At 35.7% G+C, this 18877-nt stretch overlaps 1 protein-coding gene across 3 annotated transcripts in view; it reads left to right on the plus strand.

Annotated features, from left to right (window-relative positions):
- The window catches only part of ACER3 (alkaline ceramidase 3), a 165927-nt gene extending 150677 nt beyond the window's left edge, over positions 1-15250 (plus strand). For 2 of the 3 annotated variants that reach the window (XM_045071403.1, XM_004767987.2), the window contains 4 exons: positions 6237-6338; positions 8830-8934; positions 14399-14444; positions 14964-15250. In XM_045071403.1, the coding sequence (XP_044927338.1) occupies positions 6237-6338; positions 8830-8934; positions 14399-14444; positions 14964-15017 (307 nt within the window). In that variant the 3' untranslated portion in view covers positions 15018-15250. The remainder of the gene's footprint in view (positions 1-6236; positions 6339-8829; positions 8935-14398; positions 14445-14963) is intronic. The other variant, XM_004767988.2, reaches the window with a different exon arrangement.
- The last annotated feature ends 3627 nt before the right edge of the window (positions 15251-18877 follow it).

Below are 18877 nucleotides of genomic sequence, written 5' to 3' on the forward strand. Positions count from 1 at the left end.
AGGCTCTCTGCTCAGCAGGGGCCTGCTTCGCGCGCTCTCTCTCTCTCTGCCTACCTTTCTGCTTACTTGTGATCGCTCTCTGTCAAATAAATAAAATTTTTTAAAAATCTTAAAAAAAAAAAAACCCACCTGATTAGTCTCAGAAAATCCACATAAATACACAGTACTTTTTTTTTTAAAAGGGTATAAAAACAGTATGTGCCACACAAATACTGACTAAAAGAAAGTTGGACTAGCCATTTTAATAACAAAAAAAATTAAAGCTTTATTTAAAACAAATGTGTTTGCTACATTATTATTAAAAGATTTAATTTATTAGGAAAAAAAGCAATTCTAAACCTTTTATGGAAAATTTTAAGCAAAAATTGACAGAATTACAAAGAGATGTGCATCAGTGCTGCATCATGCTGAAATATTTTAACACAATAAACATATTAGCCAGGATGTGGACAAAATTTAAATAATACAATAACAAATTGATTTAATATATTTAAATTAAAGAAGTTTGGTGTTTTCAAGAATGCATGAAGTAGTTATTAAATCTACCAGACAATAGTTTTATTTTATTTTTTTATTAACATATAATTTATTATTTGCCCCAGGGATATAGGTCTGTGAATCATGAGGCTTACATATTTCACAGCACTCACCATAGCACATACCCTCCCCAATGTCCATAACCCAGCCACCCTAACCTTACTCCCCCACCCCTCAGCAACCCTCAGTTTGTTTCATGAGGTTAAGAGTTTCTTATGGTTCAGACACTAGTTTTAAAGCAAGGTTCAGCAAACTTTAAGTATAACATGTTCTCTGACTATAGTATAATTAGTTAAAACAGAATTAGTCAAAATAGCCCATGTATTTGGAAATTTAAAACCATACTTGTAAATAAAAGTCAAAAAAATGCAGTAGAAATAATACTTATACAGTAATCACAGTGAAAGTGCCACAGATCAAGTACTACAAAGTACTGGTTATTAGCCGGAAATTTATGCCTTAGATGTTTACATTAGGAGCAGAGAAACTGAAGAATAATGAATTAAGCATACAACTTAAATAATTAGAAAAAGGATCAATAGAATCAATCCACACAAATGAAGAATGGGACTATGAAAGGGCAGAAATTAAAGAAAAGAAAACATATAATATTGAAGATCAACATCTTCAATCTAATTTTCCTCCCTTCTGAAACCATACTAAGATCCAATAAAGCATAAACCCACAAGAAGACTGAATAAAATACTTAAAGCTGGAAAACAGATGGATTACTGCTAACCCGAGAAAGCCAAATTTTAAACAAAGAACCTCCAGTTTACATCATAATTTTATCAAGTATCAGGCATTAACCAACAGACAGTTTAGAAAAGCAGATGAAATTGGGTTCTAAAATAAGGAGGGCTGGTTAAAAGCCTTAAGAAGATGTTAAATGCTTACATCCCCTCACCTACACCATACCATGGAAGAACTACAGGAGCCTATAGGTTTATTCTCTGGTAATGGTGAACAATGTCTCTAGACTGGGTTTTGCCAGACAGTGAGCATGTCAATAACATGGTGAAATCAGAGAAATTGGGTGACCTTATGCACTTTGAATGTTGAATGTAAAAACCTCTAAGCAGAGAATTGAGAGGATCTTCTTTTAGGGAATATGAGAAGCCTTTAAAGACCTAAAGATACTGATTTGGGAGTTCCCTAACAATTGGCCCAGCAAAATAACCCTACAGTAAAGGTTACTACTCTTAGGGCCTCAACCACATGCTTAGAGTTTGTGGTCACCTTTTTAGTTTCCCATTCTTAAGAGTAAGGAGAAAGTGCCAGACAAGAGGAATACATCCAGTATGAAAGACAGAGGCCAAAACAAATAAGGGGCTGCGGGGGTGGGGTGGGGAATCAACTTAGAAGAAACAACTTATGCATGAAAGAGAAAACTTCAAATATAACAAAACAACAAATACCATTAATCCATTCATGTTTCTAGAAATACACAATATCTATGAAATCAAGAGTAAGATGCAAGACAAAAAAAGGAGCATTCAGAGAATTCCCCCCACCAAAGATACTAAAAATATGGTAAAACTGATCACTGAAGCAAATGGTTTGAAAGATACAGTTGAAGAAGTCACTGGAATTCCTTCTCCTGAACAAATATTGTGATTGCATTATGGTCCATCATCCCCCATCCACCAATAAGAATCTACCACAGGAAAGGCACTAACCATGGTGTGGTCCAGAGTAAATAAGAGCACAAGGCCTCAGGACCCTTAGGCCCACTCGTCACCACTGCTGTGGAGAAACAGCAGTGGTGATGAAGTGTTTCCTCATGTCTGTGGGCTTCACAGCAGAAAAGACAGAAGCAAACACACACACACACACACACACAAACCTGGGTGCCATCAGGATGATGAGAAAGAAATGGAGAAGAGACTCAATAGAAATATTACTAGGCCAGATGCAAAGACAGTGCAGATAAAATGGAAGGGAAGGAATCATTACCAAAATTACTTAAAATACCCTGCAATTGAAAGACATGAATTATTACATTGAAATAGCCACTGGCTACTCAATACAATGGGTAGAAATAGACCCATGCCAGTTTCAGAATTCTTGACAAGGAAGACTCCACAAGTTTGTAGGGTTAGAAGGCAGATATACATATGAAGGATCAGAAATCAGAATGGTTTGGGGCTTGTCAAAACAAAACTGGCAGCTAGAATTCTAGAATTCTAACTTAGAATCCTGCAGCCAACCAGACTACCAGCTCATATATTTGAGTTCTCAAAAAAAAAAAAAAAAAAAAAAAAAAACCAAACCCTTATAACCCGTAAACTATTATGGAAACCTCCTCAAGGATGTATAATGAGAGAGTAAACAGAAAAGGAGGAAGACATGAGATAACAAGACATAGGAAATCCAACATTGAGAGGGGTAAAGGCAATTCTCAGGGTGAAGAGGAAGGGAAGGAATTTCTCAGCTGATAGCTATACACTAGTGAAAAAGGTAGTTCAGAGTAAAGCAATGTTACACCACACCCATGTGTGTTGAGGGCCTTCTGTATTACCCATTCTCATACCTGATAATAATGGGTAGTCTGTCCCCAGAATCTTATCTGTACTTAGCTTGTAGGGACCATGTGCTGATGAAATTCTTGCTCTCTCCTCTGTACCCTGCTGCCTGGATAACCAAAGACATTCATTTCACCCCACAGAAGAATTTTGCTTTGAACTACCGCTGAGAGCTGAAGATTGGCCCTGGTAAGTAAGCTTAGAAGCAGAAAATAGAGAGTACCCTTCTCCCATTGATCATATTTTGTCACATCTCAGCATCTGGCCCACACTGCAACCCTGCCAGATGCCTTCACTTTGTTGAGCCCTGTGTTTCCTGGGACTCATTCTTGCCTCCCCTAAATGGGGTTATGATATACTCTGAAAAGCTGAAGACAGACTGTGACTCTCTTAACCTAATCTTCTGTGAGAACCTTCATTAAACAGTGGCAATAATGCTTTTTCCTCTGCACAGCCAGGTTTGTGCTTTCCTGATGGTTTTTAAATTACCCTTTTTCATTCATTTATATACAAATACTAACAGGTAAAAATAAGAAAATAATTGAGAAAATCTATTCTTGTCGTTCACTATACTTTTAAAAAAAAAGGAGAAAAAGTACAAAGTGTTTTTTAAAAAAGTTATCTCTAAAATGAATAAAACAAGAATATGTATTATCACCACTTCTTTTCAAGACTAATATTGAAGGCTTTTCCAATAATAGTATTTGCAGATCACGTGATCATGTACAGAAAATGTCATAGGACATGTACAAAAAACTCCTAGGAGTAATAAATTGGAATTCAGCAAGGTCATAACATTCAAATGAATATTCAAAATTCATATTTCTATATATTAGCAGCAAATAATTGAAAAGAGAAATTTCAAAAGTACAGTTTCCAGTAGCACCAAAACACATCAGATGTTTAAAGATTAAAATTTAGTGACTGTATGTAGGACCTGCATATGGGAAACTACAACAAACAGTTTTTTGCTGAGGGAAATTAAAGAAGACCTAAAGAAACAGATAGGTGAGCCATTTTCATGGATTAGAAATCTCAATATTGTTAAGATGTCAGTTCTCCCCAACTGATCTGCAATCACAATCAAGATCTCTGCAGGCTTTTTGGCAAAAATTGAGAAACTGATACTGAAATTTATAAGGGAATAAAAAGGATCTAGAAGAACTAAAGCAGTTAAAATATATATATATGTGACATGGGCGCCTGGTGGCACCATTGGTTAGGCCTCTGCCTTTGGCTCAGGTTACGGTCCCAGGGTCCTGGGATCAGGCTCCCTGCTAAGTGGGGAGTCTGCTTCTCTTGCTCCTTCCTATCTTCACGCTCTCACGTGCGCTCTCTCTCAAATGAATAAATAAAATCTTAAAAAAAAAAAATGACAAAGTTAGATGACTTAACACTCCTTAATTTAGTCTGTGGTACACTGATCAAGACAATGTGGTATTGGTGGTAAAAATGAAATATAGATCAGTAAAACATCCTCAAGTAGACTATTCATCTGTATTGACCTGATGTTAAGTAAACATTCAAAGGTAATTCTGTGGAGGAAAAGATAATCTTTTCAATAAATTGTCCTAAAACAACTGGATATTCTTATTTTAAAAATGAACTTAAACTCCTGCCATTGCAAAAGTTAATGCCATTACAAAAATTACTAGAATTGAATCATATCCCTAAATGTAAAAGCTAAAATTATAAAACTTCTAGAAGAAATTATAGAAGTCTTTGCAGACAGACTTTAGTTAAGTGAGGTTATTAAATAGGATACAAAAAATACAAACTATAGTGAAAAAAATTGATAAATTGAACTTTACCAAAATAACAATTATTTTTTTTCTTCAAGAGACATTAAAAAAGTGAAAAACAAATCACAGATTTGAAAAAATTACAAAATATATATCCAACAAAGGACTTAAAGTTTAGAATATATAAAGAATTCTTACAACTCAATAAGAAGGCAAACAATTTTTTAAAATAGGCAAAGATTCAACAAACAGTAACAAAGAAGATTAACGTGGATGGCAAATAGGGAACAAGAAGATGTTCCATAACATCATTGAGGAAATGCAAATTAAAACAATGTTAAGATACCACTGACATCTCCAAGGAACAAGTAAAATGAAAAAATCTACCCATGTTATATGAAGTGTTGGTGGGGATATAGAACAAAAAACTCATACACTGCTGGTGGAAATGTAAAATGATACAGTCACTTGGGAAAACAGATTAACAGTGTCTTAATAAGTTTGACATTCACCTGCTGTGCAATTCAACTATTCTTCACCTTTTTACCCAATAGAAATGAAAGCAAACATTCATACAAAAACTTAGCTATCAGTGTTCATAGCTGTTTTATTTGTTATAGAAAAAAATGGAAACAACATTAGTGTCCAGCAACATTTGGACAGATACACAAATTGTGGTATATCCACACAATGGAATACCACTCAGTGATTAAAGGAAATGAAGTCTTGATACACATAACAACATGGATGAGTTTTAAAATAATTATGCCAAGTGAAAGAAGCCATACAATGAAGAGGATGTATTGTGTTATTCCATTTATATAATGTTCTAACTAGCTTTTGGAGATGATGGATATGTTTAGTATCTTGATTGTAGTGTTTCATGGATATATACAAATGTACTGATCAAATGTACACTTGAAATATAGTCAGTTAAATTGTAAGTCAGTGATACATCATTGAAGCTATAAAAATATATAAGCTACTGTTCTTATTTTGGGTAACTCACTAAGCTTCAGTTTTCTTATTGGTGAAGTGAAAAAACTAATACTTGCCTCACAGGGTTTATTTGAAGATTTTATTCATTTACCTGTGTATCTAATTGACTGTGGTGCCTGCCTGACGCAGAGCAGGTGACTCAGTCAATGTTAATTCTGTTGCAGCACGACCTACTTCTTCCAGGGAACTGAAAAAGTTATTGGGGGCCTTCAGATTACTTTCTTGAAACACTTAGCAAAGTCTTAATGGCATATTCTCTCTCATTTTTAATGGCTAAATGTAATAGGCAAATGTATTAAGAGAATTTAATAGATAGGTTTGCATTTAATACTAATGGAAACCTTTCCTTTTCCTGAAAGCAGTGGCTTCAAGCTCTGAACATGACGTGACTTAACAAAATTTCAGTTTGCTGTTCTTTTTTTTTTTCCCACAGGGTTTATCCATGGCTCAGAGGACTGGGTTATACATCCTTGGGCATATTTTTAATGGGGTTTCTATTATGGAACATAGATAACATCTTTTGTGATTCACTGAGGTAAGATACATTTTTGGAAGCAATTTATTAAGCAGAAAATTTCATAAGCATATAGAATTACTAGTGTCATGAAATGAATTTTTGCCATTGTTAAGTTAAATTCTGAGAATACTTGTTTAATTAACCTAAAAATTTGGACCTAAGACTATTTCATAATATCTATAGGGATTTTTGTGTGTATATATCACAGAATTATAGAGTTGACCAGATGTTAATTAGGCCTCTGAAATCTGTCTAATCTGCTGTGTTGAAAAAATACTAAGGATTTGTAAGAAGCATATAAGATTCATGTATATAATTTTGTACTTTAATATACTTAATGTTATTTTCTAAGAAAGGCAGGTGTTCTCTTTACCACTTTGTCAGCAATTATGTATTGATTAGAGTTTGAATTTTGGGTCTCTGGGCTTAGTCTGTCACCAAGATAAATATCTTTCTGTACCTCAGTTTCCAGGAAATGAACATGTTCAACAGGTTAAGCGAATGGGTCCTTCCAACTCAAAATTTTGTGCCTAAAGTTTTGCATAAACACATAAATTGAAAAGCACCAGAGAGAGGCAGTCAGCAAAATTCAGACTGTGAGAAATCTAAATGACGTGTTCTCTTCGGCATAAATTGCAGAGGGGGTAAAAAAAGAGGAACATACAGATTAAAAGAGACTTAAGCACCTGAGTGGCTCATTCAGTTAAGTATCCAACTCTTGATTTTGGTTCAGGTTGTGATGGCAGGGTGGAGAGATGGAGCCCTGTGTGTCAGCCTCTGTGCTCAGCATGGAGTCTGGGATTCTCTCTCTCCCTCTGCCCCTACCCCTACAGGTGTGCTTGTGTACATTCGCACTCTGTCTGGAAGGGAGGAAGGAAGAAAGAAAAAGAGGAAAGAAAATATTTAAAAGTATATGAGACTTAAGAGATAGGGTGTATCAACCAAATGCAATGTTCATTTTTTTAAAATTTTGATTCAAGCAAAACAACTGCAAAACAAAATTTTAAACTCATGAGACAATTGGAACTTTAATCAGCAATTGAATATTTCATGATATTAAGAGATTATTGTTAATATTTTATATGTGAAAATGGTATTACTGTTATGTTTTAAATAGCTGGTTTTTTTAAAAGTTTATTTATTTATTTATTAAAGCAAACACAAGTGGGATAGAGGGACAGGTAGAGAGAATCACAAGCAGACACCATGCTGAGTGTGAAGCCCTACTTGGGGCTTGATCTCGTGACCCCGAGATCGTGACCTGAGCAGAAACCAAGAGTCAACCATCTGCACCACCCAGGCACCCTATAAAGAGCTTTTAATCTTTAGAGACACATACTGAAATATTTAGAATTAAAATGATACAGTATCTAGGATTTGCTTCAAAATATGGAAGGGGAGAAGTGGATGTGAGTCTCAATAGTTGGTTAAGTTATTTAAATTGTTGAACCTGGATAATGGATACACTATAATTTTGCTCACTTTTGCACATGTTTGAAATTTCCCATAATAAAAAATTAAATAAGTAAATATATATTTTAAATGTACAAACAAACTAGTAATATACCTTGCTTAGAAAACTAAGTTCTGAATGAGTGATTCTGAATCTGTATTACTCATCAGAAGCCCCATTAGAGAGAGCACTTACGCTGCCAAGATAAGTCATCATCTTTTGGGTTAAAAGCCACTAAGAAATGAAGAAGGTTCTTAGAGATGGTAGTTGTCTCAAAAATTCATGAGATATCTAGAGAAGTAGTTTTAAATTGATTGTTTTCCTTCCTTCTAGTAAATGAGAAATTAATATGGTACACACTTTAATCAAAAGATGTAGAATTTGAGACTCAGCTATGCCACTTGGCTGAGTGACTTGGGCAACTTGGTCTCTGAATTTTAGGTTCTTCATCTGTAAAGCAAAGCTAATAATAGCCACTTCAAAGACTCACTATGAAGTGAAATAATATTTACCAAAAGTACTTTATAGACTGTAAGGTGCTCATCAAGATGGAGGTTGTGTGTAGGGCAGGGAAAAGCATGTATCTGACTTCTTGAGTGAATAGCTACGTAGACCAGTGTTTCCCAGATTGTGTTCCAAGAAACACTTGTTTCAGGAATTGTTAGGAATATATTATTTGAAGAAAGGGCTCTGTCCATTAGTACATTACCTAAAAAGCAAACAAACAAACAAAAAAACTCTTGTGTAGTTCTGATAGGACTTCTCAAAGCCTTCATTCTATTAATAGACATTGCAGTCTCCAGGAGGGCAATAAACTATATACTACTGTCTGTGGGTTTTTTTGAACACATAATCATTTCTTCATGGAACTCTGGTAGAATCACTGTTCCTCAAAATATACTTTGGAAAACAATATGCAGACTACAGCAGACTTAAGAAAATTAAATAATTGCCATATGTGAGAATAACATTTCAAAATGCTCAAAGGCTGTCAGCAATAGTTGCTAAATATTTAAAAAATAGTAATAATGGTGATTTTCCCCCCTCTTTACACAGGAACTTTCGAAAGAAGGTGCCACCTATCATAGGTGTTGCCACACAGTTTCATGCATGGTGGCATATTTTAACTGGCCTTGGTTCTTATCTTCACATCCTTTTCAGGTAGGAAATAGAGACTTTTTTTTTTTTTTAGCATAGTATTGAAGTGTTTTTTCCTTTACTCTTCAAATAGGATGGTATAAATATAAAATGTCAGGGACAAAAATCAGGAACTTATATTCTAGCTTTGCCTCTGCACCTGGGTGACCTTAAACAAGTCCTTTCCCCTCTCTGAAGCTTCGTTAGTTTTCTCATCCTTTTTTTTTTTTTTTTAAGACTTTATTTGTCAGAGAGAGAGAGACTGAGCAAGCAGTGGGAGTGGCAGCAGAGAGAGAGGGAGAAGCAGGCAGGCTCCCTGCTGAGCAGAAGCCTGATATGGGACTCTTTCCCAGGAACCTGGAATCATGACCGGAGCCGAAGGCAGAGGCTTAACTGACTGAGCCACCCAGATGTCCCTAGTTTTCTCATCCTTATAGCGAGATGGTTGTACTTACTGACCTCTGACACATGATTTACATTTTAAGTAGTCATTCATCTCCTTTTTAGAGCAAGTAGGATGTAAACATTTCCGTTTCTTATTTATCAACATATCTTTATTTATAGAGAATAAATTTAGAGGGAGAAAAGCAGCCAGATCCCATAAGTAGCAGGCTGGGAAAGCATGAGTGTTAGAAGTCCCCAGCTTAATTTGTCTCTTTCCCTGAAATAAGTTGGTTGCCACTTCTCTTCCCTTGCTCAAGAGTCTGTTGGAAGTCAATCATTTATAACAAAAATGAAATCAGAATTCTCTCTGATCACACTATTCAAATAATGTCTCCATATCATTCTCCCCTTACCAGGCCTTATTTTTCTTCAAAGCATTTATAAACAGTTTATAAACAACATTGTTTATAAACAATATTAATATATTTATTGTTTGTCCCCACCAGCTAGACTTAAAGTTCCTTGAGGTAAGGGACTTTATCTTATTCACTGCTATTCTCAAATGCTTAGAACAATACCTATCAGATAGTAAGCACTCTGTATATACTGTTAAATGATTTAATGAATGAATGTGTACCTATCGATCTCTTTACAAGGGGGCCAGAATATGTTTAATCTCAAATTCTTCTCAAGAATTGAGAGAGCTAAAATATTTCTAGGAAGGGGAAAAAATTTTTCTTTGAACCAATATGAAAATGAAAATTTACTCAACTGAAATTTGTAAAATACTTCCTTAAAATAACATTGGCATCTCACCTCTCTGGGGATAACTTATTTAGGCAACCTGAATTATCTAAAATATAACTACCTGAGAATTACAGAAAAAAGACTTTGAGGCAGCTAAATAAGCATCATTGCATTCATGCGGTGAAGAGCTCAAGGTTATTAATCATGGAAGAGCTCTTTAACTCTGAACTGTAAGTATATTTATTTTACTTTATGCAACCTGTTATTACTATATTGATTATTTGGATTCTCAGCCCATAGCACTTTAGAAATAGCTAATTTAAAAGGGAAGGGATAGGAAATGTTTGAGGAAATTGAAAAATTTTAGAAAAGGAGAAATAAGAATGAGGCTGACAGTTACAAACTTAGCACTTTAACACTGCCCAAGAAGTCCCAAGGCCATTACTGCAGTATAGTACAATACAATAGTAAATTTCTATATAGATAAGAAGTGAAAGTATACTCATTATATGCTATTTTAAAAGGTTAGGGTTCAGGGCACCTGGGTGGCTCAGTGGGTTGGGCTAAAATCTCGGGGTCCTGTGATGGAGCCCCGCGTCGGGCTCTCCGCTCAGCGGGGAGCCTACTTCCCCCTTTTGCCTACTTGTGAACTCTCTCTCTCTGTCAAATAAATAAATGAAATCTTTAAAAAAAAAAAAAAAAGGTTAGCGTTCCCACTTTCCCTTTCCCGTTTTCACCTTCCCCTTTCCATCTCCCTGTCACTTTCTCCTTCTCTTCTCCTGGTATGGAAACCCTTTAGAGAAGCGGGATAATGGTGGGAAGAAGTGCTGTGCCGAGGTGGCAGCATTCAGTGTCTGAGGAATGAGGAAAGGAGGCCAGTGGTAGTAGCATGCTGAGCTCTAAGAAGATCTGGTGGGGGGGGGGGTGGAGTGGCTGCTGTGCCCTGCAAGGAAACAGTGATGAGGTGAAGGGATATGGCCGGGTGCGTGGAGGAGGTGGCTGGAGTTAGGAAATGGGTTACACTGAACTACTAAATTCATTGATTAAACAATAAGTAAATATATTGTGGATCATAAAAGCCTGATTTTTCCACTGTCTCAGAAGGGATTTACAAATATGGAAAGAGGGAAAGCTAGACAGAATCTTGAGAGGTTTAGATTGGAATTTAAATTATTAGGGACACCTGGGTGGCTCAGTCAGTTAAGTGTCTGGCTTCAACTCAGGTCATGATCTCAGGGTACTGGGATTGAGCCACACATCGGATTCCCTGCTGAGTGGGGCATCTGCTTGTCCCTCTCTCTTCACTCCTCCCCACTGCTTGCTCTTCTTGCAAATAAATAAATAAAAATCTTTTTAAAAAAGTATTATTATGAACTCATGAGTGTGTGACACAAACATAAATATATACACAGATATGGAAGAAGTTAAATGTGTGTGTGTTGTATGAATTAAAAATACATGTGTGTATATATATGCTAATACATACATGTATTGCCTAGCTCTATGAAACCCTGTGAAGCCTGAAAGGCAAGCTTTGGCCTTATAAACCTGAGATAGTGTGAATATCAAAATTAAATAGCAAAGAGTTTCAAGTTAAAACCTATTGAATAAAATGAGACTCTATGAGTGCATACTAATATAAATAAATGAGAAGGGAAGTATTCCTTATAAAAGAATGCCAACTAACAAATGTAGAAGGAATAATGGACACAAATGATTACCATTTGGCAGCCATCTTAGGGATAGTTGATATGTATTATGTATCAGTGGATGCTCTGGCTGATAGGTGGGAATATGATGAGGAACACATATTGGTGTAATTTAGAATATCTCTCCATGAAAGACCAATACAGGGGGGAAATGGTGACTTTATAGTGAAAAAAAACTGGCAGCAACCAACTTGACTGTGCATTTAAGGTTAAGACTGTCCATGACAGAGCATGTCATTATGGTATGTCTCCTGATAAAGTGCACTGAAATGAGCTCAGCATAATTTCTGTAGTATTTCTGCCGAAAATGCATGGCCTAGGTCTGGTTATGAGGAAATATTGATGGTTCTATGTTGAAGATCCTTCTACAGAATCAGAGTCTTATACTTTTTAAAACTATCAAGTTCATGAGACAAGGAAATACTGAAGAACTGCTCTAGTTAAAAAAAAAACAAATTAAGATATGAAAACTAAATGCAATGCATGATTCTAGATAGCAAACTGGATCAGAAAGGAAAAAGAAATTACTGGGACAGTCAACAAAATTAGAATGAAGTTTTGAGTTGGGTGTTAGTATTGTATTAATTTCCTGAGTGGAAGGGTTGTATTATAATAATTTAGGACACTGTCCTTGTTATGTGGTAATACATATTAGAATATTTAGAAGCGGTGGGTATCATGTCATTCAAAGACTCCATAGGATATATATACACTTGGACATACGTGTGTGTGTGTGTGTGTGTGTGTGTGTAAAAACAAATGTGGTTAAATGATAACAATTTGGCATCTAGGAGACGGGGTACAGAAATTCTTCATACCAATCTTAAAACTTTCCTGTAAATTTGAAACTATTTTTAAATTAAAAAAATAAAGGAGAGGAGAAGGCCAAGCCTCCAGATGATGATGAGGGGTGGAAGGGGTTGAAATATTGGGTGTAAATAAGCAAACAGAAAACTGATCATCTAATTGGTAATCAAAATGCTTTCTAAAACAGTAGGATATCCATTTTTGTGAAAAAGACAGGGCTAAAATATACATATTTGCTCATAAATACCTAATTATCTTTGTAAGGATTTATGTTAACTGGTAAGTACCAGCATTTATCTCTGTGCTGAAGGTACCAGGTAGGAGAAAGACCTTTTTCCTTTATACTCTTCCAAATCTTTACCAAATGATTATATTACATTCTTAGAAAATTTTTTAAGTAAAACGGTGAGATATTTTTTTATATCCATTAAGTGAGCTCTATAATATTTTAAAATTACCTTCTGTATTCCTTAGTTGCAGGGAAATGATACGATCACACATTACTTGTCAGTGTAAATTGATGTAACCCATTTGGAAAGAAATTTGATACTATATGTGTTTGTGAAAATAAAATATTTATATTTTATTATATTCCCAACTTATTCCTTGAAATTTATCCTAAAGAAATAACCCAGAAAAGTGAAAGTGTGTGTGTAAACTCAATTATGTTTATTACAGTGTTTCTTAATCAGCAAAGCAGCAATAATAATAGAAGAAAAAGAAATTACACAATAGTGTAGAATTATAAAATAAATTATAGTATATCTTTTATTCAGCTATTTAAAATTATATGAAAATTTTATAGCAACTTAGAAAGATATTTGGATTATTTGGCTTTTTAAGTGAAACAAACAGACTAAAATCATATGTAGGTAATTATTAACCCTGTGTAAAAACTAATTTGTATCAGGACAAGGGTTAAAGTAAATATGGGAAAAAATGAAGCATTTTGATTATATTTGGTGGCAGAGTTTTGACTTTTTTATTTTGTTTTGTTTTCTATTAATGTTAAAATGTTTTACTTTGATTTTTTTTTAAGGAGGCAGGGAAGATAGAATATGTTTTAGACATATTTCATCCTAAATAACTAAAATAAAAGAAGCTTGGATATTCAAGCTTCAGTTATGGAAATTTTGATTCTTTGGGTACCTCATCAAGTGAAGCATGCAAATAATATTTCAGAGGGATGATTTGAGAATTTAACAATATAACATATGTGTCCTTTCAGACTTAAGTACTGTACAAATCTTTGTTTCAAACAAAGAGTTAGTACTGGGGAGTAAAAATATCTGAGCTTGGAGCTTTACTCCATCACTTCATAACTGTGTAACAGTCTTGAGCCAAGTTATTTACTTGCCATGTATACTGATTTAGAATCCAGTCTCATCTTCATAGGTTACTTATTCTAAAGCTACTGTAAGGAAGACTTTCCTTACCTTCCTGATTATCTCATACCTGTATTGTAATCCTTATAGAGCTGATATAACCACTTCCAGAATATTCTAAGAATCCTCTACTTTAATCCTTGCTACCATATATCTTCAAAGATGAAACTGGCAGTTGTGACATGAACCATCGAGTGTGAGTGGAGTGCTCCCTACTAAACTACAAACATCCTGAGGTCACAGTCGAGGGTATTCATTTCTGTCTTCCTTAGCATCTTGCCAGTGTTCTGCATAGAGTAGCTCCTCAAAAAATGGTTGCTAAATGAACAAAGAATCTACTAGGGTTGCTTTCTTTGTGTGTATACAGAGGCACTGTGCTTAAATTTCTCAGTAAGCCAGTTTGTATGAATTAAAAATTAATCTGAAGTGCTTTCCCTCTCTCCCCTTTTCTTTTAGTTTATATACAAGAACTCTTTACCTGAAATACAGGCCAAAAGTAAAGGTAAGTTCCCTTCCTAGGGGTACGTGTGTATGCATGTGTGCATGTATGTGTGGGTGTGTTGGGAGAGGCTTGGTGTTGGGAGGATGGGTCCCAGGTGGAAGAAGGGGGTGGCGTGGAAAGGTAGTAGACAGAGTACAAACTTTGGAACCAGATGCTTTTGAATCTTGACCAGGTCTTCCACGTACTGCTTTATGACTTTGGGCAAGTCTGTTCTTTTTAAGCCTCGGGTTTTTTCAACAATAAAATGGAGCTGTCAATAGCTACATTACAGAGTTGTTTTAAGAATCTGAGATGATTAAAATGCCCAGCTCCATGCCTGACAAAATAGAAGTTTAATCCATTTAAATAAATTAAATAAAAATAGTTTCTGAGATCTGGTGCAAGTCTGGAAAGACTGTGCCATATTCAGGCTACTAATACCAGGGTAGTTGTTAGCACATCTAGCTCCATAGGTTCTTTTTCAGGCATGACATGCGGTAGTTACCTTCTTTCATTTTTCCCTAACTTGTTTCCAAACAGTTTCTCTTCGGAATCTGGCCAGTGATCCTGTTTGAGCCTCTCAGGAAGCACTGATGAATTATTCCACCAAGAAAACAAAAAAGCACCTACCATAGACCTGGCCAAATGAATAAGGAAATCCTTAAAGATCTACACATTCAAATATATTATGACCATCAGAGTAAAGAGTGACTTTCTGAGTAATGCTGCCAGTCACGCAGAGAATAAGGAATGGGGCATGTTGGATGTTTAGCTTGTGTCTTTATCTCATTGTCCTTCTCCTCCTCACCCTCACTCTAAAATGTTTTTTTTTTTTTTTTAAAAAAAACAGACATGATGTGTGTGTGTATATACTCAAATGCTGGAAAAATAAGGCTTTTCTTAACAGGTTAACAGTTTGTGTGGATCATAGGAAATTGACCTCCTTCCCTTTTTTGATAAGGGTTGCATGTGAATTATATTTGCTTAATATTTGATTAAATTATCAAAACAGCTAAGTATCGGAAAACCCCATATCCAGATGGCCGGCTGTGGAACCGGCACTTAGCAGTGTAAGCCTTGATTTATATTCTTGTCATAGTAACCTAATGAATGATTTTCCAAGATGAAAAATAGTTCTGATAGTTCTTCACTGTCTGCCTTCGTGCTAGTCAGTATGTCATAAGCAAGCTCCGTCCTGCTGCTAGGTTCCATACTTGCCATAGGCCAGATTTGCAGTGGGCTCTGAGGAGTCTGTGCATGGCCACAGCCAATCAGAGTGCATGGGTCATCTTATAATATTTACGAAGACCATGAGGACACTTGTAGCATGTTATACTTCCGGCCAGTTAAGGGTGGTTTCTCAGTTTTCTTTGATCTTCGCAGATCTTTAAGTTTCACTGGTATTATGGCTAGGCAGACATGACTGGTGGTCTGGCCTATTCCCCATATTCCATCCTCTCAGCCTAACTTATTTGAAGTTACCAGTGAATATTGTTATACTCTGACTTTAAATTATGCCATCTTTTCCGGTTTTCAGAGAGGCTATGGTTATGCCCAGGGGAATGTTTCAGGTTAACTAGAGCGGAAATGATCAGGATCCTTTTTACCTAAAGCTTATTGGAATATCTGCCCCTTCATTTTTTAAAGGAAATATATATGAGTTGAGAACAGCTCTAACTTACTTGAACTTGTAACAGAACTCACCAAAATTAAAGTGCTAAGAAATGGCAGTGAAATATCATTGTAAGGCAGCTAGTTCTAATTTAGCTTTGAACATACAACAAATTGAATCACTTTTCACAAACATAACACCTGTCCAGAGTAAAAACCTGATTTGGCCCCTTTGCTGATGTATCACCGTATTTGTAGCTCCATACCATTTGGTATTTTTGCAACTTTTTCCTGCTCATGCATTATAAAATCCAGATTGTTTTTACCACATGGTGACATTGACTCAGATTAAATCCTGAAGCTACAACTTCAAAAGGAGAATCTTTTTTTCTTCTTATACAAAGGTATAAAATACTGCTATCATTTCTCCAGTATGTAATAAGTCTCCTTGGTACAAATTTAAAACCTATACAAATTTTGTTTTTCTTCACCTATTAGCCTTAGTTTTAGTCAGAATACTATTTTCCTTACCTTAGTGTGCCAGCATGCCATCAGGCAGATAAGTCTGCCTACTTTTATGATCTTCCAGCAAGAAAAACACTTGCCAAAATAAATCTAAAGAACTTTGGTTGTGTCTTAAGAAAATCTAAATCTAAGTTGTTCCAACACACAGCCCGTAAGACTGTTCTTTTGCCACAAGATTCTGACTTCTGGCTACATGTCATGTGCCATCTTACATTTTTTAATTAGTAAGTTCATTTGTTTCATACCATTGTCTTTTTGTACTTTTCTTTCAAGATAAACTTCTGTGTAAAGAATTTATATATGGCAACAAAGACACAGCCTTCTTGACAGTGCAGCTAGGTGTGTGCCACCGAGTTTCTGTGTATCACAGTCAGATGAGGTATGGAGAGCTGCCCCCACTGGGGTCCTTTCCAGCAGCTTGCTGAATGGGCAGTTCAGCTGCCACCCCCCTGGAGTTGCTTGAGGAAGGTTGTTTAACACCTCCGTGGAGAAGCATGGGCACCACTGGATGACTTGTAATGCTGTGGCTGGTTTTTCAGAGACCCTTGTTTCTGCTGTAAAAACAGCAATGTGAAAGCAGAAACGATCTTAGAAGTGTTGAAAGGAAAGCAGAGACAATCCAGACTCTTAACTCTCCAAGTTAGTCTGTGCCTCTTATGTGGCTCTCCTTTTAGCGGCCTAAGTATTTGCACACTCCAGACTTTGTTTCTGTGCCATAGTGAGTATTATGGAAATACTGCTGACCTTCAGGATATCACTAAATCGAATTTATTACAATGGCTTTATTTTTCCCTTCTAGGATTATGGGTGGGCATTATAGGGTTTGATTACTACCCCCTTCCCTTTATTTTCTTGGCAGACTTCCTGAACTAGAGTATACAAAAAACCTGTTTTCTGCTGAGCAAACAATTGTTTGTTTACATATCATCTGATATGGAAGGCATTCCTCTGCGAGCCCTATACCAAAATACCTTTCAGAAAATACTGATACCTTAAGAGGATATGAAAGAAGCAGTTTGCTTGCACATCTTAATATCCTGCCATTTTCACAGAAAATTGAAAACAACTTGCCTTTTTTTTTTTTTTTAAAGAAAAACTATATGAAAGGTGGTTGTACTAATCTGGTTGGTCACTCTACCCACCCCTTCCCACCTTGGTGCTTTCACGAAATGTTGCCAACACCTGAAGTAATCTCTTTTATCCATAAATTGATGATTGGTGAGAAGTTGATGAGAAACATTCATTTTTTAATAATTTAAAATGAGAACCCCAAATACTGGTACTTGGTGTAGTAGAATTAGATAAAATAATGTGGTTTACCCTAAATGCACAATTTCCAGGACTGTTAAAATAGGCTTTCCTTACACTAAGAAAGTTTTTCTTATACTAAGGAGAAGGAGGTAGGGGTCAAGAAAAGAAAAACTTTAAGTACACAACACATGAAAATCTTTAAATACCTGAAAAAACTAAGTTCTATTAAAGATTTTGTTTTTGGGGCACCTGGGTGGCTCAGTTGGTTAAAGCATCTGCCTTCTGCTCGGGCCATGATCCCAGGGTCCCGGGATCAAGTCCCTCATCAGGCTCCCTGCTCAGTGGGAAACCTGCTTCTCCCTTTCCCTCTGCTGCTCCCCCTGCTTCTGCTTCTGCTCTCTCTCTCCCTTTGTCAAATAAATAAATAAAATCTTTTTTTTTAAAGATTTAAAAGTCTTTTAAAAAAAGATTTTATTTTTAAGTAGTCTCTATACCCAATGTGAGACTCAGACTTACAACCTCAAGATCAAGGGTCACATATTCTACTAATTGAGCCAGCCATGTGCCCCAAAACTATGTTGTTGTTTTAATGCCAACTCCTTCAGAATTTAGCCAGTGCCCCTTAAAGTGTAATGACTTAGCTTAAGGTTTTCTTATGAGTTCTCTGGGTTCCGTATTACTTTGCTCTTGAAAAAAATTTTTGCTAAGTTGAACAGTTTTAGCTCTCAATTCCACATTTACATGATAGAAGGAATTATTTTAACCCTGTGGTTTATGATGCATTACTAGATAAGTATTTATATTAAACTGATGTTTGAAAGAGAGTCAGTTACAATTGGAATTTGCAAGTATGCGGCAATTTATAGATCTACCTGTGTCTTACATTTTGCATCTTATCAGTGCCATAATATAGTTTGATGACTTTGTCTTATTTTTTAATGTCTAAAATTACAGCTTATTAACTAAATATTCAGAAGTAATGAGTAAAATTTGGCTAAAAGTAAACCCCTTTGTAGAGGGGGCTATAAAGTGGAAAAAAAGTCACAACCCATCTGAGTGGGTTAAAA

Source organism: Mustela putorius, unplaced genomic scaffold, assembly GCF_011764305.1.
Source record: "Mustela putorius furo isolate JIRA1106 unplaced genomic scaffold, ASM1176430v1.1 tig00003987_pilon_pilon_pilon, whole genome shotgun sequence".
NCBI lineage: Eukaryota > Metazoa > Chordata > Mammalia > Carnivora > Mustelidae > Mustela > Mustela putorius.